We start from the raw sequence: 22,094 nt of genomic DNA, 5'->3' as shown, positions 1-22,094 counted from the left end.
AATTTATAGATACTTTGCAGCGTTCTTGCGCAGATGGATGCAAGGCGATGTCGATCGGCCACTGTAAAACTCTACTCTTGCAGAACACGATTGCCCTCGTGCTTTGTCGATCTCATCTGCTCGGATTAATACTGCCCAGACCCTTACCATCTGGGTGCCTCGGGGTCCGTTGCAGGTCGGAGGGAAACGTGGAAGCTGTCAAAGATGTAAACGGAAGACAGCTCTCTCCTTTCACTGCACGAACGAGAGACAGGAGTTGACAGCGTCCAAACACGAGGCAAATCAGGTCGCGACGGAGGGGCCGAGTATGCATGTGTTTTGGTCTCCGTCCCTGAAGTCAGAGTTTTTCCATAACCTTTCTTGATGCGCTCGCACGCCAAACAGAAAGGGACAACCCGCCAAGCTTGTTGTCAACATCGATTGTTGAAACGGCGTCGCAACCAAGCACTGGACTGAAACTTTGTGTCTGCCCCTGGTCTGAGTCTCACTTACTGAAGGGCAAAGCTGGCTCCCCCTGCCGCCTCCTCTGCCTCGTGTGTCCGTCTCCCAAAGGCTTCTGTCGATGAGACCAGGTATAAGTAGATCCCACCTATCAGCTGATCGTTTCCTTGATCCCCCATCAAGCAGCCTCTCTCCTCTCTCGTCCCGGACTTCCTCGCCCCTTCTCCCTTCCCCCTCAGGTCCCTAGCCGTCTAGTCAAGTAGCTACCTCTACTATCCAACAAAATGCGTACCTCCATCCGTGCCGCTCTCCTCGTCTTCGCTGCCGCCCTCGTGGCTGTCCAGGTGGCCCAGCCCGTTTCAGCTCACCTTGTCGACCGTGAGGTGTTCGAGAACTCCACCCCCACCATCTACGACTACTCTCGTCGTGCTGAGGACCCCAACGCCACTGCCGTCCCCACCACCACCTCGTCGTCTGCCAACCCTTCGGCCACCGCCGGTACCGGATGCAAGGTCAACTCCGACTGCGCTACTGGTCTCTGTGACACTGGCAAGTGTGTTCCTCAGAAGGGCACCGGTCAGAACGACTCGTTCTGCACCAGCGATGCTCAGTGCAAGAGCTCTTCGTACTGCTACCGTGGCTCGTGCCAGGACATCAAGCAGGACGGTGCCAACTGCTACAAGGACTCTGGTTGCGCCAACGGCAACTGCGTAAACAAGAAGTGCATCGCCAACGCATCGCAGCCCCTCAAGGCCCAGTGCACCAAGTCGGATCAGTGCACTAACGGCGCCTTCTGCTCCAACGGCAAGTGCGAGACCATCAAGCCTGCCGGTGACTACTGCTACAAGAACCAGGGCTGCACTTCGAACATCTGCATCAACAACAAGTGCTCCTCCAAGGGTCTTGCCAACAACAACCAGTACTGCGCCAAGAACGCCGAATGCAAGTCCAACTTCTGCTGGAAGAGCGCTTGCCGTGCCAAGCGTGCCCGCAACGTGTCTTGCTCGGTCGACGACGCTTGCATCAGCAACAAGTGCCGCAAGAACAAGACTTGCGCCTAAATCTCTAGTTCGCGCTAGGACCTCTTCGAGCAGAGGATCCGTCAGGATCCCCGTCTCGACCCACTCTCCCCTCCTTCCCCCCTTTCGCATTCCATTTTCATATCCCTGTTCCGTCTCTTATAGTCCGGGAATAATACGTCATGGCCTCTGTTTTTCCCTCCTTTATCGAACGATGGTCTGGGCTTCGAGTGAGATTTCGAAGCAGCCTCTTGCAGGCGTAGGCTATTTTCCGCCTGCCTTGGACAGTTCAGGGGCTCCAGGATGGACATCGATAGACATTCAACGAGCACAGCATGCGTGTCCTATCTCACGAAGAAAGCAAATTCTGAAGATCTGAAGATCTGACCGATAAGCAATCAGTTTCAGCTCCTTTGACACGTTCAAGGTCCAGGCACACGAAAGCAGTGCAGGACTAAATTGTCAGAACGACCGGACGCAGGTTCAAGGAAACGTGTCTCTCAACACCGCACGGAATCAAAGAGATCCTGAGGGCAGTTCTTACTGGAGAGCCTTTCGGGCTGCGTCTAGCCACTGTTGACAATAGCGTCGATCGAAAACAGAGACAGGTCTCTTGAATGGCGCTGCAAGAGGTAAGGACAAGGAAGGCAATCGAGGCAAAAGGCAGCTCAAGAAGAAAAGGTACGTAGATGTCATGTCAAACTGCGCGAAGCGCGATGCGAATTTGAATTTTCATTCACCTTTTTTTCTACTTTCCTCAGCTGATCTACCTATGAAAATATCAAAGAAGAAATTATTAAATAAAAAATGAACCAAGATTCAGGAAGCTTTGCGCTAAGCTGCATGCAAGTCGGCGAGCCAAGTTGCGGAGTTTGACAGCTTTTTGATGCCTTTTGCGCGTGGTGTTATTTCTATTCTCAGTCTGGATGCGGCCAGTTGATCCATACAAACGCGATGTTTGGGCAAGGTTCGACCTCTCCGATTGTCACAATGGTCCCACGGATTGACCTCCTCTCATGCTGTATGCAAATCGGAGTTCTTAGCGTACCTTTGCGGTCTTTCTGGTCCGCAAAGAGGGTGCGCCACTTCCTCAATTACTTCAGTGCCCGAGGCCAGGGCCGAGTCGTCAACTCTCGTCCCCCGATCTAGGTCCCATCGGGGTGATAGAGGGTAGCAACCAGTCCCCCTCTCTACTTGGCAGTGATCTCCTCGTGATGGAATACGATCGTGCATCGAATCCAAGTGCGACGGACAATAGCCGGGACCGTGCAGATACAGCAGTAATTGCGAGAATGTGAGGCGAAGCAAGACACGGCATGGGAAACAAGTGACGAACGATACTCGATGACGACTGCTGCTACGAAAAAATCACAATGACTCTCCATCCCTCTTGTGTAGATCCTCCTCTTTCGATGATTCGGCTTGAAGCTTCGGGATGGGCGCGTAGAACTGCAGCACAGGTTGATGCGTCTTGAAAGCCTGGTGTGCAATCGTGATGGCTTGCTCCAACGTCCCCGGAATGGCGGTGCCTTTGAGCTTGTTAAGTGTGGCGCCGTACATGCAGTTGTCGGAGCCGGTCTGGTCCTCCTCGATGTTTTGGTATGGAGGGACGTTTCGAGCGTAAACGTTGGGAGTGTAGTAGGTCTCTTCCGTCTGACCTGGAACCATAAGACCGCCGTGGAACCAGAAAGGTTTTTCGCCGGCAACGTTGTCCTTGCCTTTGCCACCGACCTTTTGCTTCTTGCTCGACTTGTTCTGCGACGTCCATTGCGATTGAAAGATGTTGAGCGAGTGTCGTGACAGCTTTTCGGCAGCAGCGTGAGGTGAAAGGAACTGCACCGTACGAGGCGAGCAGAGCAAGGGAGAGTGGTCGTCCCATTCGCCGTCGAAGCGGCCGATGGCACCTGGCCAGGTGTTTTCGAACGCATAGGCGATGTCCGAAAGCTCGAATGCGAGCCAGAGACCTTCGTTCATCATCTTGGGATACGCGCCCCAAAACATGGCTCTCACCTGTTTGCGCCTCATCCACGCATTGAGGAATAGGGCGGAGAGCACACCTGGTCTCGATTTGTCAAGCACGACCACGTCCATGTCCATTCTCGAGCCGATGGCGTGCGAGTAGAATGCGCTGTCGGCTAGTTGCTTCGATGGCGTTCCCTGGTCAATTTGGCGTTTGAGGAAGGAGACGAGGTACTGAGAAGCTCTGTCGACGGGTTTGGCCTTGGAGCGGAAGAAAAGCGTGCCGGTGCTGGAGAAGGTGGGATGCGAAAAGAGCTGGCTCGGATCTTGCAGGAATACGACTTGCGGGTCGACGATGAGGATCTCTTGGAAGCTCGAAGCCAGCAACCCCAGCGATTGACGCTCCCACGTCTCCTTGAGACCGGGATAGTGGCCCGCGTCATCTTCGAGTTCGGCGGTGAAAAGTTGAAGCGTGTCAATGTCGTGCACCGTGACGCGTCCAAGAGATTTGAACGAATCAGCCAGAGCGGACGGCAGCTCGTCTTCAGTGTGGTGGTATACCTCGATAGGCAAGAGGCAGCCATGGAGCTCTCGCATCACTGCGATGGTCTGTAGAGCGGAAAGGGCGGTGTACCTCGAGACAGCCATGACGATGCCTCGTCGTTTGCCGCCCTTGGTCTCGTCCTCTACCTCAGCGGCTGAGAGGAAGCTTTTGACTTCCTGGGAGGAGAGTCTGCCGGACTTCTTGAGCTGCGCCTTGACGATCGACTCGACAGTCGGTGCTTCCAGTTCACTTTGCTTCTTGTCCACCTTGGCCGAGCGAACAGGGCGGACTTGCATCGCCTTTTCACGAATCTGCGCTGCACCTGGGGCAAACGACCAGAGCGGCTCTTCGATAGATTCGAGCCTTCCGATCTGCTTTGTGCGTAGCAGCTCTGCGTAGGCGTGAGCACGGAAACCCATCTCCTTGAAGCCGTACCTCTCGTCTACCTCGACTGGATGTGTGGTAATGTAATTGGTCCAGATGTCGTGCGCTGCCGAATCTAGCTCTTGAATATGCTTGCCGTACAAGGGTGAGAGCGAAGGACGCAGCGTTATCGCCAAACGCATCGACCAAAGGACGAAGACGAGCAAGCAGAAGGCCTTGACTCTGCCAGCAGTTATGCGCATTTTGAGGTTGGCGCTATTCGGTCCGAACATGGTGGAGAAGTTCGCCACCACCATGATGTCAGCGGAAGCTTGAGTGGCGGACTACAACCGACAGAATGGTGGAGGAGATGATGGAAGAAGGCTGTCCTAAGACGATGACCTCAACGTTTGAACGCCGAAGAGGATTGCGGTCGAAGGCCCACTCGCAGAGGGTCTTTTGTCAAGCAACACTCGATTGCGGTGTCGTTGCGAAGAGTTTGAGGAGCTAGCTTACAGTGTAGCGTCTCTACTTGATTTGACGAAAGTTCAGGGTCCAGCAGCATTCGGAAATGTAGGAACACGATCAGAAAAATAGCAAAATGAGAAGAAATAATATTTCAAGACACGGGAAAAGGTACATTGGCAGCTGGACAGAAAGGGTAGGAAACAAGAGAAATTGGGGGGGAAATAACAATAAATGGTCCGGCAGCGCGATCCGACTAAACACCGACGCAGCACGGCACGATTCGGCTGCATGTGAGAGATCTTGACGCCGAGGCTTAGGCTTGGTCTTCTCAGGCCTTGACTCTCTGGTGCTGCTGTCGACTTTCTCCCCCGTTCGCTGACTTCTGGCGTGCCTGCTGCTTTCTTCACTCTGAGGCTCTGCGGTAGATCGCTCGATCGTGGGGACCGCCGGCATTACACGGTAAGGGAAGAGGAACAAACACCACATGGCCGATGCGATCGTCTTTCCGTGAGCTCTCTGCTTGCCGTATCTTGACGCACCTTGCCTGTGTTGATCTGCGATAGTGACCAACAGCCACGACGACCAGCTTGGTGTTATTTTTGGTGGTATTTTTGCTTCTGCAGCCACGCATGACACGGGAACAAGACGCGATGGCAATCCATTATTCACGTGGCTCCAGATGCCTCGTGCCTGCAGCATCTGTCAAACCCTTTGCGTCAAGGATATGCCTGCTTCTTGCTGCGAGCAGTGGTCGTCAGCGACTCGTTGCTTGGCAAGCCGCTCAGGGGGCGCTATGACCTCTAGACATACTGCAGCTGCAACTCTCGGACGGCTACCGAGACGGGAAGCTGTGGCGTGCAACTTCCGAAGGACGAAATGAAAAAGATCGTTCTGCTGTCGCTTTTCTGTGGCTCGGAGATGAAATTCGATTCGTACTTCTGGTCGGCAACAGTGGACAGATGGTGGCAGCCTGCGGAAAATCACATTTTTCGAGGAAAAAGAGAATTATGTGTCAAAATTGCATCGAACCCGCCACGCACGCGAGCTGTAGCAAGCAGAAGGCTGTACCGATGCCGTTCCTTTTTTGGCGAGGACGCTGTCGGTCTATGCTGTGGTCATGCAACTCGGACATGCTCGCCTTGCTCAAAGACAGAGTGCTGTCCGGACGCCAGTCCCACATTCGGTCCGATCGTCGAGCTCCCATGCCTCTGCGGTTCAGCACAGTGCGATACAGTACCATTCGACGCACGTTGGACGAGATCTTTGCCTCTTGCTTGCGCTGGAGATCAGATGCATGAACGATCGCGAACAAGGTCGCGGAATTGTGAGACACTTTGTGTCTGACAGGATCCTCGCTTAGAGATCTTCTGTGTCCTCATTCAGCCCTGCCTGTCCACGACGTTCCCGGCGCTTCGCAATAGCATATCCTAGCTGAACGACCGGTTGACGCGCACCCTTCTTGTGTGTTGCAACTCCGAATCTCGCTACCATTGCCTGCCCCTCTTCCTGTACACCCTCGTCCCTGATCCTTTATTCCGTAGGGTTATTGACTTCCTGCACGCCCTCCATACGCCTTCCTCGCCCTCCATCTCATCGCAATCGCTACTCAGGCTTCCCTCATTACCAAACCCAATTCCCGAAGAGCCCACCGTCTTGCCTCGCTTACCACCGTCTTTCCATAATCTCTTCCTGCCGCACCACCAGCCGCGCTATCGGGCGTCATCAGAGCAGCAAGCAAGTCCTATACAAAGACCACACGCTCGTTTGACAGACGAGCTCGCAGCTTTCTGACATGGTCGAACAGTCGGTGCTCACCGCAAGACCGTCACGGCCAGAACGAACGGCTTCGACCACCTACGAGCTTCCATCAGACACATCCGACGCTGCGACGTCAGGTCGACAGGCGCAGCAAGTGAAAGAACGTGCTCCCACCACACCGACCACACCCACATTCATCCTATCGCCGACGAACATCTTTGGTGCCCTTGGCGGCGAAAAGGCTGGCGAGCCTATGCTCCTTGGCGGCTGGAGTCGGAGCAGATCTTTTCAAGCAAAGGGAGCAAAGCAGCGTCCTTCCCTCCACAACCCTTCCGCTGTGCTTTCGGACAACAGCAAGACCGACGTCGCTTCGCTATCCTCGCATGCGGACAATGGCGACAATGAAAAGGGCGCAACATCGTCAGCAAGAGCGTCACGATCGCGGGCTGGGCTGTTTGGACTCCCTTCGCTCCGATACATGCTCTACACACGCAAGGGGCGCAGGGACGTTGCCACCCACCTGCGCGCCTGGAGCTCTTACAAGAAGATTCTCGTGCTCGCACTGATGCTCGTCGTTTCCATCAGGTTGCTCTTGGCTCCCTCCGCGCCGCTCGAGCGAGGCGTCAACGGTCGCATCGCCTCGCACAAATCCACCGATGCCGTCTTCCTCAACCACTGGATCGACCACGTCGTTGACCATCCCGTACGCGCCAGAGATAAGGCCGGCTTCGCAGAGATGGGTCTGCGTACCGAGGTCTACTCACATCTGCTGCGTCACAAGAACGTGCCCAACTTTGACCGCATGGAACGCGCTCTCTGGCCGTTCGTGCCTGGTATCAACCAGCTCCGAAAGTGGTGGCAGGCTTCGGTGCAAGCCAAACCTCATCAGTACGCCGCTGCCTCTACCTCTGCCGCTCCTAGCACTCGAGAGAAGCTGTTTTCGCGTGGATTCGGCAGCGGACCGCTAATCCAGCACGGCTCGCGAGGCATCGTCATGTCGCTCGGCTACAAGGGCTCCGTGTTCGCTTCGCAGTTCATCTCGATCATCCGCGAAAAGCACCACAACGACATCCCCATCGAGCTGTACTACTACGGCGATTCGGATCTGCCTACCAAGTACCGCGATTACCTCACAAAGACCTACCGCAACGTCCGCTGCATCGACTTGGAATCGCTCGGCCTCTTTGACCCGGATCTGGTCAAACTCGAACGTCAAGGTTTCGCCATTAAGCCGTTCGCTCTGCTGGCTACCAACTTTACAGAGGTCATCCTCGCCGATGCAGATGCCATCCTGCTCGAGGATCCCGACCACTTCTTCGAAGAGCCTGGTTACCTTGACACGGGTACGCTCTTCTTCCACGATCGCGATCACCTCCGCAAGGGCGCGGACGACATCATCCAGAACTTCATGAACAATCAGCTCTCGCTCCGCGGGCCATCCCCTCGACTCGCGTCGAGCGAATTCTGGAAGAAGAAGGGCATCTTTGAGCAAGAGTCCGGCATCGTCGTGGTCGACAAGAGAAAGACAGACGTGTTTGCAGCTTTGCTCTTCACTGCGTGGCAGAACATGGGCGAGATCAGAGAGAAGACCACGTACCGCATCTGGTGGGGAGACAAGGAGACTTTCTGGCTGGCGTTTGAATTCGCCAACTTCCCGTACTACTTTGTGCCGAGATATGCGCAGGCTATCGGCACGACGAGGAGGGTGAGTCCGGCGGAAAAGCTCGAGCGCGCTGCCAAGGCCAAAGCCAAGGCGGAGAAGGCCAAAGCCAAGGAGGAAGCGGAAAAGGCGAAGAAGGGTGGTAAGGAGGCAGTCGCCGAGGCGCCGAAGGAGGTCAAAGCTGATGCGGAGAAAGCGGCGGTCAAAGGCGATGAAAAGAAGGCGGCTGCCGGTGCCGAGGTGGTTCACTTTGACGAAGCTGGCGATGCACTACCCGCAGCAGATCCTCAAGAAAATCCGTTCAAGGAAGGAATACTCCCCGGCGAGCCCGAGCCCGAACCTCTGCAACCACCCTCCTCGCACGACGACAACGCTCCCCTCCGCGTCGTTTCCTCGACAGACGAAGAAGAAGAAGAGTTCTGCTCCGAACACCCGCTCCACTTCCTCGGCGCCGACATCGAAGACAACAACGGCGACGGCGTCGCCGACGCCATGTCGCTCGGTCGTCCCGCCTGGTTCAACGGCGGAATCCTCGACACCAAGACCATCTCGGACGAGGTGTACATCAACCCCAACGCCTTCTCGCTCGACGGCGCGTGGGAGTTCCTCTTCGACGAAGAACAGTGGTGCATCCGAAACTACACCTTGGGCAACATCAGGCAGTTTGACTTGACCGATCGAATCGACGCGATCAAGAGCATCGCAAAGAACGCCGAGGTTAAATTCCATGCAAAGATCCCCAAGCTTCCGAAGAAGGTTAAGAAGGACAAGTAGGGAGGGGAAAACAGGATTCAGGCGCTGTAGATAGCTTTCTGGAAATTGCACTCGTGTCACGCTCACTTAAGTTACCAAACACAAAGATCGTCCGTTTGAAGTGAGTGATGTATGCGTCTTGCGTTAAGAGTATCTGCACGCTGTGGCACGACACTACACTTGAGGATCTGGCTTGGCTCTCAAGCCATCAGCCTCGGGGACGTCCGCATCGTCATCCGAATCCGCCCCTCTCGCCCTCTTGCCACTCCTCCCCTCCGCCTCTTCCTCCTCACCGTCGTCCTCCGCCCTTCTCTTCCTGAACAGCTTCGTGCCGGGCACATTCTCCGGATTCATACACTGCTTCTGCCTCGCATCGATCGCCTTGATCCTCTCCAGATCGTCCGCACCTTTCCCCTTCCCTGTATACCCACCGTTCTCCGTCTCCTCGATCATCTTCTGTATCTCATCCAGTACCGCCTCGAGTTCGTGCCTGCTCATACCCAGCGGTTGAGTCTCCAGCAACTCGTCTTCGAATTCGACCTCTCCCGATGGAATGCTCGCTGCAGCGGCCACCTGGTCTTCGGCAATTTTGGCACCTGCTTTGCCCTTCAACCTCCTCGCTAGGGCGATCTTCGCTTTTGCCGCTCTCGCTGTTTCCTGCTCCCTCACTTGGACCCTCCTCTTCTTCGCTTCTAGCCCGGCGTTTCTGGCCAGCTCCTCTTTCCAGTCCAACCAGCTGGTTACGACCTCCTTCCCCTTCGGTTCGACCATCCTCACGCACGCGAGTGCGATCTGCGAGGGGGTGTACACGAACTCTGCATCGGTCAGCCTAGACTTTCCCAGCTTTCCATGCGCTTCCGCTGCTAGCATGTGCACTTCTTCCCTCCCCACCTTGACCTTTTCCATCGCCTGTATATCCAATAGCAATCCGTACATGCTCCTATGCGCCCCCGTAACGCCGTACTCGAAATTCAAACTCTGCGAGACCAGAAACTCCAACTCGAGCACCACCTTTCTGTTCTCCTCCACCAACGCTCTATTCTCGTTCGCCTGTCTCCCAGCCAGCTTCCTCGCAAAGTCCGAGAGATTCAACGGATAGTTCTCGGCTTTGGAGGCGAGAAAGATGCACGTGATGACGATGTTCTTGGGGTGGAAGTCCATGACTGTGTTACGAAGGTAGAAGCGTTTGACAAAGGTCGTGGCTGTGGCCTCGACGAGTTCGGGTAGTCTGAGGGCGTGGACGATCTGGGACACTTTGACGAGGTAGTAGGTTATGAGGGAAAGCTCGTCCGAGACGGAGAGGAAGGGGATGGTTGAGGGAGAGGTGGAGGAGGATTCCTCCGCCCAGAGTGTCGAGAGGCGATCGCGTGCGGATGCATTGATGGCGGAGCGGATAGAGGAGAGTTTGGAGTGGGAGAAGCGCCAGTTGCGGCCTTGGGAGGTTTGGGCGTAGGATGACGAGGGGCCGAAGGGCGGTGGTAGGAGTGGGTTTGAGAGGAGCTCGACAGGTCGCATCGAGGAGGATGCGTAAGGTGGCCGAGCGGAGGCAGAGCTAGGCTCTGAGTTGACCGCTGCCATCTTGACGTGGGTGATGAGTCGACGGGGTTGCTTGAGGATGGTCGAAGATGGTGAGAAGACGATCTTGCGGGTTCGACAGATGGACTGAGCACCAAAAGTGAGAATGTGGAGCAGCCGGCGAGATTCGACCGATCTCGGACCATCTTCACTCGACAGATCGGCGATTGGATTCGGTGATTTCTGGGCCCTCTTTTTCGCACGTCTTTTTTTTGCTTGTCTAAATCAAGCCCGTCCTTCAAAGTCTGTCAACGCAGTCTGTACCCCTGTCACACAGCATGTATAGACCACCACCCTCTTCGCTCGACGCCGCACAGGATCGCCTCATCTATCGCTATCACTATTTCAGCTGATGTGGCATAGCTCAACATCTCGGCCTGTAAACGTCGATGTGAGAATAGGCCACCACCGGCGATGCTCACGAGGCAACGACTCGGACCCTGAATGATCGACGGTGCACCTCGCACCCATGCAAAGGCAAGTTCAGAAGGCCGCTCGCGAGTTTTCACAGATCCACCTGCGTTGCATGTGACACGGACGTGCGTGCTAGGCCAATCGCACGTGCATGCGGCGTTCAGTGGTCAGAGTTCCGTACCACTGCTTGCGGGACAAACACAGACGAGCCGATGAAAAGAAGAAAGGAAAAGTTCGTCAGAGAAATTTGACAGGGTTCGGTTGCCAAAAAGAAAAGCTTGGCGCCAGTGTGTACTGCTCGCCTCTCATACACATTCTTTCGTGATTGGCTCTAGTTGCGAATATTTGCGTAAGGAAAGAGGCGTCGGATCCGAGTGGTGACTGATGCGTGCTGTACAGTCGCGGGACTGAAGACGACAGCGCAGCTCGAATGTCCGCCGGTCGGGAAGGCATGCGAGCAAGGACCTGGATGGTACCGTCGACCATGTGTGACACATTCGGGAAAGGCAAGGTGGATAATCTTCTCGATTCGACACGACAGCAGGCAAGGATAGATGGCCGAAGTGGCCCGGTGGCTAGCACGGGCATGTTACAGTGACCAAGACCGGCATGCCGGGGCGCGCGTGCAGTCGCCTTGTCGATGCACTTCCAGTCCCGAAGCGAGTGCAGCGAAGTCAGAAGTGACACGGCGCGACCAAAGACAGACGCGTCTTTGGCTGTGGTGACAAGCTGCACCTGCCGAATTTTGCTGGCGCCAAAATTGTCTGCAGACAATGCAATCGCCGGGCTACAAAGTGCTGCATCGCAACGCGTGGTCCTTTGCCAGCTCTGCGTGAGCTTGCTGGTTTGCCCCCGTCTCGAGTGCTCAAAGCAAGATGCCGAATTTGCTCATGCCGCTGTTGGAGCTGAGACGCAAAAAAAAAAACACCGCTCGCGCCACGCGGTCCATCACGACAGTCCACGTCTGCAGCCCAAGCGTCCTTCGCTAGAGACTATCGACAACACGCTAGCGTCGCGGCGATATTGTATGGCGATCGATCCCGAAATGCCTTGCTCTTTGGATCGGAAGCAATGGGCGTGTTTACGAAAGCACACCTACAATGTCAGCGGTATACAGTCGCGAGAAATCCGGTGCCAAGCCTTTCTTATTGTTTGGCTCCGACGTAACTCGCCGACGGCTTGGATGTCGATCAAGAACAACCGAGGCTCACCTCGCCTGCGAACCATGGCCACGTCGAGGTGGCGCGTTGCGACGGGAGCGGCGGTTGAAATCGCGCATGTGCAAGCTTCAGACTCGGACCTTCCGTTGGGAAGCTAAGCTTAAAGCAAGCTTTGCGCCGAAGTCAAGAACGAATCAATTTGGGACGTGAGGAATTCAACCTGCACTCTCGCTTTGCACCCGCTGCACCATCGAACACACATGCGCCCGGCGTGACTCGGCTTGCGCCCAGCGATCGCGTGCTTTCATTCCATCGTTGCTAGTATTACCGAAGCTCGTTGCAAGCAACCACACACGTCCGGAGTGCAGGAGGCGTATAAGCTGCCAAAAGGGACACGGCATTGCGATGGTCTCTGTTGTTGGATCTCCGACAGGGTCCATTGGGGTCGACCGTGCGGACGCTCACGAGTCGTACGCTGCACAGCCTGGCATCATCGTTGCGACGATCAGGTCGATGTCTGCAAAGACATATTGGAGGAATGCGCAGATAGTGCAACCGATTGATTAGAGGGCCGGCCTCCCGCTACCATGCAGCAGTTAGCGGCATGAAGTCGGGAAGGGCGCCAAAGCCAGAAGAAGATTTGATCGTCGCCGAGCGCGCTTTTGACAGTTCGCCGAAGTGACACCAACACTTTACAAAAAACAAAAAACAAAAACAAGAACAAGAAAGTTGAGGCACTAGATCAGAGGCCAAATTGGAGGCACGCAGTAGAACACGCAGACGCGCGGCACGCAGCTAGCTGTCCTTGCGCTTCCTCTGCTTAGCTGGCACACGGCGGCAACACCGGCACGACCAGGCGCAGATGGTGAAACCCCTGTCTACATTGACCTACATACAGTATCCCCTCTCCCCTGTTGTCCATACAGCTGTTCCGTCCTGGCGGCGTCTGCAATTCCACGAGACAACACCGTACAAGACATCGTCGTCTTGGCAGGTAGTGTGCAGAGAGGAGGAAGGTGAGACGACATCGTAGCGTGCATCTACACAACAGCTGCTCTGGCATGTGAAGGAATTAGCGTCACTGTGTTGAGCGTTCGGGTGCGATTGCGTGCGGGCGTACTTGCGTACTGCGTGTGTGCGTGAGCGTGCTTGTCGGAAGGTGATGCGGTGGTGCAGTGTCGCCGACTGCCGCCCGCTGGCCTGTGGATTTTGCTCTCGTGAATCCCGCTCTGGTGTACCGATCTGCAGTCCAAGGCGTCTTCCGATGCTACTACTGCGCGTCGCAGCATGAGGTTCGGTCCCTCCGTTCCGTTTCCTGCCAAGGTGAGCGTGTACAAGTCATTGTAGTGCAGTGCACTGCTGAGTCTTTGCCTTCGAAACGAGCTGGAAGGTTCGGGGAGAATACCTTGTTGTCAGTCGCCTTCCGAGTTCTGTAGGCTGTCCCGACGCCAAAATAAAAAACCAAAAAGGAGAAAAGGAGAAACGAAAATACCAAAATTCGGCTGCCGTGTGCAATTGCAGTTGTGGTTCGCGTGTTCGGCTGGTCCGACTCGTTGCAGTGGTGCCGCTTGCTTTCCGCCTTTTGCTGTCGTGAAGCGCTTCGTTATTGTCTTGCCGTTTCCTGCCTGAGCTGTAGTGCCTCTCTCCCTCTCTCGGGCTGCCATGCTCAACGTCGTCCACACCATCAACGTCGACATCGACACCACCTTCCCATCACCATCAGCATACCCTGCTGCTCCCTTCTTTTCCTTGTCGCTACCATCTTCTTGCACTCGACGCTGCAATCTCGTCACCTGCCAATAACCACCCTCTCGGCTTCGTCGTCGGAGCCACATCTACGCTCTTTTCTCGCAACAATCTGCTACATCTGCTCTTCCGCAGCATCGACTGCCTCTCTTTGATTCTGAAACGCGCATCGCATCATAAGTTGCTTTCTCTTCTTTGCCAGAAACCTGCTTGGCATCTCGACTTCAGTCTATCGCTCCTTCTGCTGCAACGGAAACAGAAAGAGTCACCCCGCAACGCCTTTATCTTCGTTGGCTTCTGCCTGTCGATTTCAGCCACTAGCTTATGTACCGCTTCGAGTAGTCAATTCTTGGAGCTGATCTTCCCCGTCTCTCGAATTTGCACCGGCTGGATCCGTGCGACTCCCAACATCATTCGATCTGGGCCCCGAATTTGCATCACGACCAGCTCGCGATTCTCCGTTCAGCGGAGAGCTTTCCTCGCCCGAAGATAGATAAACAAAACCTGGATCGACACACTCCATCGCATGATCCACCCGTAAACGGTCCTACCTCCTCACTCCCTAACTCGACGTAATCACACCTCCGGCCTTGGCATCTCGCTTCATCCGGACTTCATCTGCAAGCGCCTGGTTCGCGCCTCAACCCCCCCACACCCTGGTGCTCCATCGGTTCTGCAACAATGGACGCACACACACTCAACGCATGGACGCGCTTCGCCCTCCAAAAGGGGGGCATCGGCTCATGCACCGCCCTCATCGACAATCCCGCCACCGAGCCAGAGGATCTCATGTTCATGGCCGGCGAGAAAATCATCGTCCTTCGCAGACTCGATGACGAAGCGCTCGACGGCGTTCCTCGTCCTACCAGCAGCACGAGCGCATCGCTCAACAAGAGGAAGAGCGACCTGCTCCCGGACTCGGACGCTTGGTTCCTCGGCTACTGCGAGGGCGTCGTAGGCCGCTTCAAGGGTGCCCACGTTCAGTTCCACGCACGACTCAAAAAGCCCGTCCTGATGCGACGCAGCGGCGCAGGCGGCATTCGCGACTCGAGCATGCGTCCCATGTCCAAGAGTGAGGCCGCCAAGATGCATCTTTCCCAGGTTCCAGCCGGCATTCCATTCACATCCGTCGATTCCGACGGCGAGGAGGACTCTGTCATCTTGTCGCCCGTCGATCGTCGTCCACAGGCCATGCCTCTGCCGACCATGCCATCGAACAAACCTTCTGCTTCATCTTCTTCGATTGCTGCAGCATCGTCGTCGTCATCAGCAGCTGCGCCCGCCATCAAGCAAGGCAGATTCGGTCTCACCACACCGCCACTCTCAGATGAAGGCCACCTTCGTAAGCAGTCCAATCCGCGTAGGCTCGCACCGGAAAATGATGAAGACTCCGACGACTCGACGTCGCTCCTTCCTTGGGCCAGACACAGTCGAGAAAGCAGCCTGGCATCGTCCTCGAGTCCTCGCAAGCCCACCGCTCCTCCTACACGCAATGACTCGCTCGCTCGACCCGCCGCGCCCGTCCGAACTTCATCCGCTTTTTCGCAGGACTACGCAGCCCACGCGCAAGCACCCCACACACTTCCCACCATCCACCACCTCCCGCCATCGCCCATCTCATCAAGCGAGTCGCCCGTGCATGCCGAGTCGAAAGCCGCGCTCCCTTCCTTCACCACCACGTCCAGCTCTCGCTCCAACTCTCGTTCGGGCAACACCTCGGCCGACACAACCGTCACGGCCAACAGCACCGTCGCCGACCTGGCATCGCGCACATCGTGCACGTCGTCCAACAGCACCACTTCGACCAACGACGACTCAGACGACGAGAACGGCGCAGGTGGTCGCCGCAGAGACTACACCTTCTCCATCTACGACGTTTACGGGCGCGATTCGGTTGCATTCCCCAACTTTGACTTTCGCCAGTACGGCAGCAAGTCTTCGCTCGCCAAGCTCGCCGCTTCCAGGTCCAGCGAGTCGCTCAACGTACCTGGCCAGCGTTCGTCGAGCGCCACCGACGAAAGGCTGCAGCTGCCGCCGTCGCCGCAGCAGCGCGGCCAGCATCTTCGTACACAGCAGCCGCTGTCCGGGGACGACGCATCGAGGACATCGCAACAGCAAGCACAATCGTCACAGCAGAGCGCTGCAGGTATGACTGCGAACGGCTATCCACGCCGACCGGGCCAGCTCAATGTGCCCGCGGCCAATGACGCGTCCATCCCGCTGGCGTTGCGCTCACCGTCCGGACGACGTCCCAGTGCGGCTCCCGACCCGAGGTATGCAGGACCCGCTGGTGTGCGTGGGCCAGTCAATGTGGCGTCCAGTCTGCGCCGTCAAGTCGAGACACCACCTGTCGCCACGGCGGCCGCAGTTGTTTCGCCTCTGGATGCTGCAGGCGCCGCTCTGGCTCCAAATGCTGCGCACCGTGGACCAGGCGCGTTCGATCCGCTCCGACGTCCATCGCAGACCACCGCAGTCCCAACTCGCATGCAGCCGAACACGCTGCCTCGCATCCACACCGGATCGACGCCCACGTCGACCGCCTCTGGCTCCGGCTCGTCGCCGCCGGTATCCGCTGGCGCCAACAACAGCCAGGATTCTGGCGCGATGCATCGACCTGGCTTTGCAGAGGCGCGTCAACGTCGCAGGTCCTTGTCGGTGGGGATGCAGAACAAGGTCGAGAACCTTGCATTGCACGAGGATGCGCACGCAAAAACGGCAGCGCCGTTGCCATCGCCTGGGCAGCCCAACGGACCTGGCTCGGCTGGCACAGCTCGACCCAACTTCCGCACCTCGGCCGGTTCTTCTCGCTCGCGCACCGGTCCGTCCACATCGCCCGGCCTTGGTCCCGTGCGGGCATCGTCGGACCGATTGTCGGAGCGCGAGAGGGTGCACTCTGGCCAAGGCTCGGGTCTGCTGCGGAAGAATCCATCGAATCCTACTCCCGGCCTTCATGGCGGCAGTGGGCTTCACGCTCTTGCTCCCATGGCAGCACCGAGGAGTGCCAGTCCGATGAGCCAGCTCAGCGCACCATCTCCTGTCATGGATGGTCCGCGACGTGGAAGCGCTGCCAGCGCCGGCGCGTACTCGACAGGTCCTCGCAGCCCGCAAGCACGCAGTCCGCTTGGTATGCCCATGGGTGCGCTGCCATCGTCAGCGCCCACGACGCCGGGCAGTGGTGGATCGCACCCCAACGGCATGTTCGGCTTCCCGGCTTCGCCTGGCTCTGTGACGAGCCCTGGCGGCATGGGCCAACGATTCGATGCAATGGGCTTTGTCGTCGCACCTGGCGTTGTGCCCTCGATGCCGCCGAGCGACGACCCGGAGCTGCGCGAAAAGTGGCTCGCGGTGCTCGCCGAGAACGACGTGTCGGCTGCGCTCAAGAGCAGGAAGGTCAAGAAGCTGGTGCGCACGGGCGTTCCCGCTTCGGTGCGACGCGAGGTGTGGCTCTTCCTGGCAAACGCTTCGGTGCGTCGTCGACCTGGACTTTTCGAACAGCTCTGCAAGACCTCGAACGGTCCCAAAGGCAAACGCGGCAAGGAGGAGGCGTACGACACGATCGAAAAGGATCTTCACCGCACCTTGCCCGACCACCGTCTGTTCATGGGCGAAAATGCGACTGGCCGAGCCGACCTGGAAGGCATCCTCAAGTCGTACGTCCACTTCAACCCCATGCTCGGCTACACGCAGGGCATGGGTCTGCTGGCTGCGTTTTCGCTCATCCAGATGCCAGCCGAGGACGCGTTCTGGCTGCTGTGTGCGGTGCTTCGAAACCCGCAGATGGAAGAGTACTACTCTGCAGGGATGAAGCAGCTGCACGTCGACAGCGTCGTGTTCGACAACCTGCTCAAGACCATGGATCCGGAACTGCACGCTCGATTCGATCAGGCGGGTTTGCAGTCGATCATGTTCACGCCCAACTGGTTCCTGCCGCTCTTCACACGCGTGCTACCCTGGACGACGCTGCTTCGGGTCTGGGACGTGTTCTTCTACGAAGGACCGACGTGGATGCTTCGCGTCGCGCTGGCGATCGTACGGATCCTTCGGGAGCAGCTGATGGATCAGCAAGCTTGCCCGACGGCGGGCGAGATGCTGCAGCTGCTTCTGCATCCGCCTGCGCACAACTTGACGGTGGAGAACGTGTTGAACTGCGCGTTCAGCGTCAAGCTCAAGGATGGAGAGATGAGGAAGTTGAGCAGGACGGCGAGCAAGCTGGTTCGTGAAAAGCAGTTTTTGAGCCAGCCTGCGGATGCGAGAGGAAGGGCGTCGGTGAGGAGGACGGTGAAGGGGGCAAGGAGTACGAGTGCTCCGGCCAAGAGGTGATTGCGGAACTTGGCTGCATACAGGCCTGCTCTAATCATTATAATTTCACAGACATTTCGTTCCGAGCTTCTTGGTCGTGCTGGCTGGCGTTGTTCGTGATGTGAACGATCGGCCGTCTTTCTGCAGGCAGGACGAGTCGACGTAGAGCTGAGTGGAATGTGTTTCGGTGGTGTGGGCAAGATCTGAAGTCGCGGTGGATCGTCCCTCTGAAATGGCCGGTGGGGGAAGACGCGGATTTTCTGTTTGGCCGTCGTGGAATAAGCATCAGGCTCAAGAAATAACGCATGGGCCCCCACTCAGGCTCCACTCGGACCTTTTTTTGAAACTTGTTTGGTTGACAGCAAACATAAAGTCGGCAGCACACTGCGAGGGTTGGAAAGCTCGTGATAAGCGAGAGTCGTACAAGAGTTCATTCTGGTGCACCCACGAGACCGGGCTTCGTGTCTGTACGTGCGTCGACCACCATCAACGGCCAGCACAAGTATTGCTTCGCACCTCTGAACTCATCGATACGTCGAGGATCGATCTGCTGATCCGGTGTATTTGGAATTCGTGCGCTCGCAATCCAGCGAAACGGCGGAACAGGCCGGATGCGATACCTTTGACAACGACCAGCGATACAGACATCGAAACCACCTACGAGAGGTGAAATCGTGCTACAGCGATGACTTCAAACTCTCGCTACACCTCGGTGCCTAGCGAGGCAGCCGAGGATGTCTCTGCATCATCTTCGAGCCGCACCACATCCAACAGCAGATCGGCGCAAAACAATTCCGGACTCGTCCAGCACTTCGCCCGAGCAGGTGTAGTCGGATCAACCGCATTTGTCCTCATCTGTCTGTTTCTCTCCATCGCAGGTCCCTACCCTTCACCGTCCTCCCACGTCGGCGGTTCGTTCAGCAAAGGTCTGTCTGCGGAACGTCGTCGAGATCGCACCATGAACGAGGCGACGTGCCGAGCCGAGTTCCCGCTGCTCTTCCCGCAGATCCAGCAGAACGTCGACGCATGGAAGGCCAAAGGAGGCATCTCGTACCACGATCTCGACGAAGCCACTCGGACCTCTGCGGGCAACTGGGGGATGGCGCGTGTCGTCATCCGAGATGGACAGCTGTTCCTGCGTCAGGTTCGCGAAGGGGGAGAATCTCGAATCTCTGCCCTCCTCCATCTGCTGCATACAGCGATCACCACAGATCCTTCTTCGACCTTCTCACAGAACGATCCTTATAACACTGGTGTGGAGCTCGTGCTGTCGGAAGCGGACAAGGACGCCTCATCCACGAGCTCCGCCATCTGGGTGCTGTCCAAACGCGTCTCCGAACCCGCTTCAACAGGGACCTGGTTGCTGCCCGACTTTGGATTCGTCGGATGGCCCGAAGCAGGCATCGCATCGTTCTCCGAATTCACCCACCTCGCCTCGCTTCAGGACACGCTCGTACCGTGGTCCGTGAAATCGGATCGCATCCTCTGGCGTGGTCTCGCCAACGGCTACGCGCCACGAGTCGATCTGCTCTCGCGCACCGATCCTTCCCGCGTCTCTGGCGCAGATACATGGGCAGATGTGCAACAAACTTCCTTCCATGACGTCGGTGAACAGTTCCATCCGATCATCCCGATGCACGAGCATTGCAGGTACAAGTACCTCGTGCAGACCGAAGGGAACAGCTATTCTGGTCGCGGCAAGTTCCTTTGGTCTTGTCGAAGTGTCACGGTGGCACACCCGATGGAATGGACGCAACACTTTCACCCTGCGCTCAACTCTGATCCGAAGAGCAGACAGCAGAACATGGTGGAGCTAAAAGGACCCCTGTTCGCGGGGTTGGAAGAGACAACCAAGCAGTTGCAGGCAAGCGCGCACATTTCGAGCGACAAGGATCTCCCGCGAAACTACACCACCGCAGATGGAGTGTTGGAATTGAACCCACCGCAGAGGATCGCGGAGAACGCGGTGGAGAGTCTGAGGCACAGGTATCTGACGGAGGCTGCGACGAATTGTTATCTGAGAGCGGCGTTGAGGGGGTATGCGGGGGTGTTGAAGAAGGACACTTGGCCGAGGGAGGAGAATGCTGGTGCGTGGGATGAGTCCGGTGCGGGGATCGTGCCGAAGGGGGGACCCGGCGGAGGGGTGGCCCCGGGCAGCGGCAAGGGGAAGGATTTGGTGAAAGTCGGAGTGAAGGGAGATATCGAGTATGGGATCTGGCGCCTGAGCGGTAGTCCCGATTGGCCGCCTGTGGCCCCCAAACCACAGTAGAAGCTAAACCGAGTTCTGAGGGCGATACCAGGAGGATACGTCCCACGGACATGTATAGACGATTCGCACAGGGATAGCATTGAACAATTGCAGCTTTTTATTCGCCTCTATCAGCATCGATCTGTGTCTCTACCTGCAAGTCTCCATTATCATCTCTTTCCAGAAACTCACTCCTGCACACCCTTAACGTTCTCCCTGATGAACTCGAGCATCCCCGCGAAGCTCTCCACCTTGCTCTTCCCACCCGCGCTCTCCAACACTTTCTCGTCCCTTACATCCGGGATCCTCGTCTCGTAGCTGTGACCGACACCTTGCGCCCAGTAGAACTTGTGCTTCTTGTCAGCTTGCATCAGCCTGTGGGCAAACGCCTTGGCCTCGGGCCCGAGCGGATCGTGTTCGCAAGCGATGATGTAGCAAGGCACCTCGAAGCTCTCCGTGCTTGCCTTTGCAGGGCTGACCCTTGGATCTTTCCCCATCTGCAGTTGAGTCGCTTCATCCCATCCGAGGTAGGCTCCGAAGAAGAAGTGCATGATCTGCGCGGACAGGGGAGACATCGGAATGCCCGGCAGCTCGCCCTCTTCGTTGGTCGGCTTTTCCGAGAGAGGGATGGATGAATCGGTCGGAGGGTAGAGCGTTACGCAAGCCTTGATGTGCGAGTACTCTTCCTCCGTCAGTCCCAGCGAAAGAGCAATGGAGCGCGAGGAGAGGCAAAGAGCAAAGTTCGCTCCGGCAGAATGACCCTTGACCACCAACTGACCATCGAACCATGGTTGGGCGATGACCCACTTGACCGCCGACACAGCATCGTGGATCCCTTCCGGAAACGGATGTTCCGGCGCCTTGACGTAATCGGCATCGACGACAGTCGCGGTCTTGAGCTCGTCGACGAGCCATCGGTTGACGTCGGCGTCGGCACCGAATCGGTCGACCACGAATCCGCTGCCGTGCCAGTTGAGAATGACCGGTCGCGGTGTCGTGTCAGGCAAGGAAGCGGGATTGTAGATGTCGACCTTGATGGATCGAGACGTGGTGTGGGAAGGGATGGTAAGGCTGCGATTGGGAACGGCTGTTTGAGGGTGGGTGATGCCGCCGGATCGGACAAGTTTGAGAGCGGAGGCCACTTCTTCGGGTGAAGGGTTGGTAGGGTTGCGGAGCAGTTGGAAGCCCGTGCTTGCGTTGACGGCTTTGGATGCGACGGACATTGTGTTGAGCGTTGCGGATATGTTTCCAGGGAGGAGTGGATGGGACTGTTGTGGTGGTGACGGTGGTGGAACTAGGTCAGGACAAAGTGAGGGGTGCAAAGAAGGGTCAAAGCGGCGCCCAATCTGTGACCACAAGCATCACACGGCGGCAATATTCAAACGGTGGCTCGCTGCTTCCGACTACAACATTGGACGGTCGGATCCACAAGAGGAAGCTGCTGTTGCGTTCGGCATTACGAAGAGTCCATGACCACGAGGATCAATACCCTCGGCGGTAGAAGGAGATAGTGAGCAACCGCTCAGCAACCGCTGCTTTGTACAACGTCGACAAATTGACCGATGGAGGCTGCCCTCAGCATCTCCGGTCCGGTTCCCTTGCCGAGTCCTTCGCTGTCGGTCCAGGATCGACGTGGGCGATGAAATTACATTTTGAAGCTATGTAATAGAAGATGTAACATTCTCTC

General features: G+C 56.9%; 10 protein-coding genes across 10 annotated transcripts; 6 read left to right on the top strand and 4 right to left on the bottom strand.

Annotated features, from left to right (window-relative positions):
* Positions 1-725: 725 nt before the first annotated feature.
* PHSY_003355 (keratin-associated protein 10-4) lies at positions 726-1,502 on the top strand (the record flags this gene model as incomplete). Its single annotated transcript, XM_012333976.1, has 1 exon — positions 726-1,502. One exon carries the CDS (start codon positions 726-728, stop codon positions 1,500-1,502), a length of 777 nt encoding a protein of 258 aa, XP_012189366.1.
* A 1,326-nt stretch (positions 1,503-2,828) lies between these two features.
* PHSY_003354 (hypothetical protein) lies at positions 2,829-4,643 on the bottom strand (the record flags this gene model as incomplete). The annotated part of the gene is made up of 1 exon (XM_012333975.1): positions 2,829-4,643. The coding sequence occupies one exon, from the start codon at positions 4,641-4,643 to the stop codon at positions 2,829-2,831; it is 1,815 nt and encodes a 604-aa protein (XP_012189365.1).
* Positions 4,644-5,864: 1,221 nt separating this feature from the next.
* On the top strand, positions 5,865-6,092 carry PHSY_003353 (hypothetical protein; the record flags this gene model as incomplete). The annotated part of the gene is made up of 1 exon (XM_012333974.1): positions 5,865-6,092. The coding sequence occupies one exon, from the start codon at positions 5,865-5,867 to the stop codon at positions 6,090-6,092; it is 228 nt and encodes a 75-aa protein (XP_012189364.1).
* A 494-nt stretch (positions 6,093-6,586) lies between these two features.
* On the top strand, positions 6,587-8,986 carry PHSY_003352 (hypothetical protein; the record flags this gene model as incomplete). The annotated part of the gene is made up of 1 exon (XM_012333973.1): positions 6,587-8,986. One exon carries the CDS (start codon positions 6,587-6,589, stop codon positions 8,984-8,986), a length of 2,400 nt encoding a protein of 799 aa, XP_012189363.1.
* A 153-nt stretch (positions 8,987-9,139) lies between these two features.
* PHSY_003351 (hypothetical protein) lies at positions 9,140-10,543 on the bottom strand (the record flags this gene model as incomplete). Its single annotated transcript, XM_012333972.1, has 1 exon — positions 9,140-10,543. The coding sequence occupies one exon, from the start codon at positions 10,541-10,543 to the stop codon at positions 9,140-9,142; it is 1,404 nt and encodes a 467-aa protein (XP_012189362.1).
* A 1,051-nt stretch (positions 10,544-11,594) lies between these two features.
* Positions 11,595-12,272, top strand: PHSY_003350 (hypothetical protein; the record flags this gene model as incomplete). Its single annotated transcript, XM_012333971.1, has 1 exon — positions 11,595-12,272. One exon carries the CDS (start codon positions 11,595-11,597, stop codon positions 12,270-12,272), a length of 678 nt encoding a protein of 225 aa, XP_012189361.1.
* A 166-nt stretch (positions 12,273-12,438) lies between these two features.
* On the bottom strand, positions 12,439-13,949 carry PHSY_003349 (hypothetical protein; the record flags this gene model as incomplete). The annotated part of the gene is made up of 3 exons (XM_012333970.1): positions 12,439-12,631; positions 13,235-13,429; positions 13,843-13,949. The coding sequence occupies 3 exons, from the start codon at positions 13,947-13,949 to the stop codon at positions 12,439-12,441; spliced, it is 495 nt and encodes a 164-aa protein (XP_012189360.1).
* Positions 13,950-14,541: 592 nt separating this feature from the next.
* PHSY_003348 (hypothetical protein) lies at positions 14,542-18,180 on the top strand (the record flags this gene model as incomplete). The annotated part of the gene is made up of 1 exon (XM_012333969.1): positions 14,542-18,180. The coding sequence occupies one exon, from the start codon at positions 14,542-14,544 to the stop codon at positions 18,178-18,180; it is 3,639 nt and encodes a 1,212-aa protein (XP_012189359.1).
* Positions 18,181-18,844: 664 nt separating this feature from the next.
* On the top strand, positions 18,845-20,428 carry PHSY_003347 (hypothetical protein; the record flags this gene model as incomplete). Its single annotated transcript, XM_012333968.1, has 1 exon — positions 18,845-20,428. The coding sequence occupies one exon, from the start codon at positions 18,845-18,847 to the stop codon at positions 20,426-20,428; it is 1,584 nt and encodes a 527-aa protein (XP_012189358.1).
* Positions 20,429-20,595: 167 nt separating this feature from the next.
* PHSY_003346 (hypothetical protein) lies at positions 20,596-21,630 on the bottom strand (the record flags this gene model as incomplete). Its single annotated transcript, XM_012333967.1, has 1 exon — positions 20,596-21,630. One exon carries the CDS (start codon positions 21,628-21,630, stop codon positions 20,596-20,598), a length of 1,035 nt encoding a protein of 344 aa, XP_012189357.1.
* Between the last annotated feature and the right edge of the window lie 464 nt (positions 21,631-22,094).

This window comes from Pseudozyma hubeiensis (genome assembly GCF_000403515.1).
Source record: "Pseudozyma hubeiensis SY62 DNA, scaffold: PHS33, whole genome shotgun sequence".
Lineage (NCBI taxonomy): Eukaryota > Fungi > Basidiomycota > Ustilaginomycetes > Ustilaginales > Ustilaginaceae > Pseudozyma > Pseudozyma hubeiensis.
The sequence above is the reverse complement of the archived record's forward strand: the minus strand, read 5'-3'. Positions and strand labels throughout refer to the sequence as shown.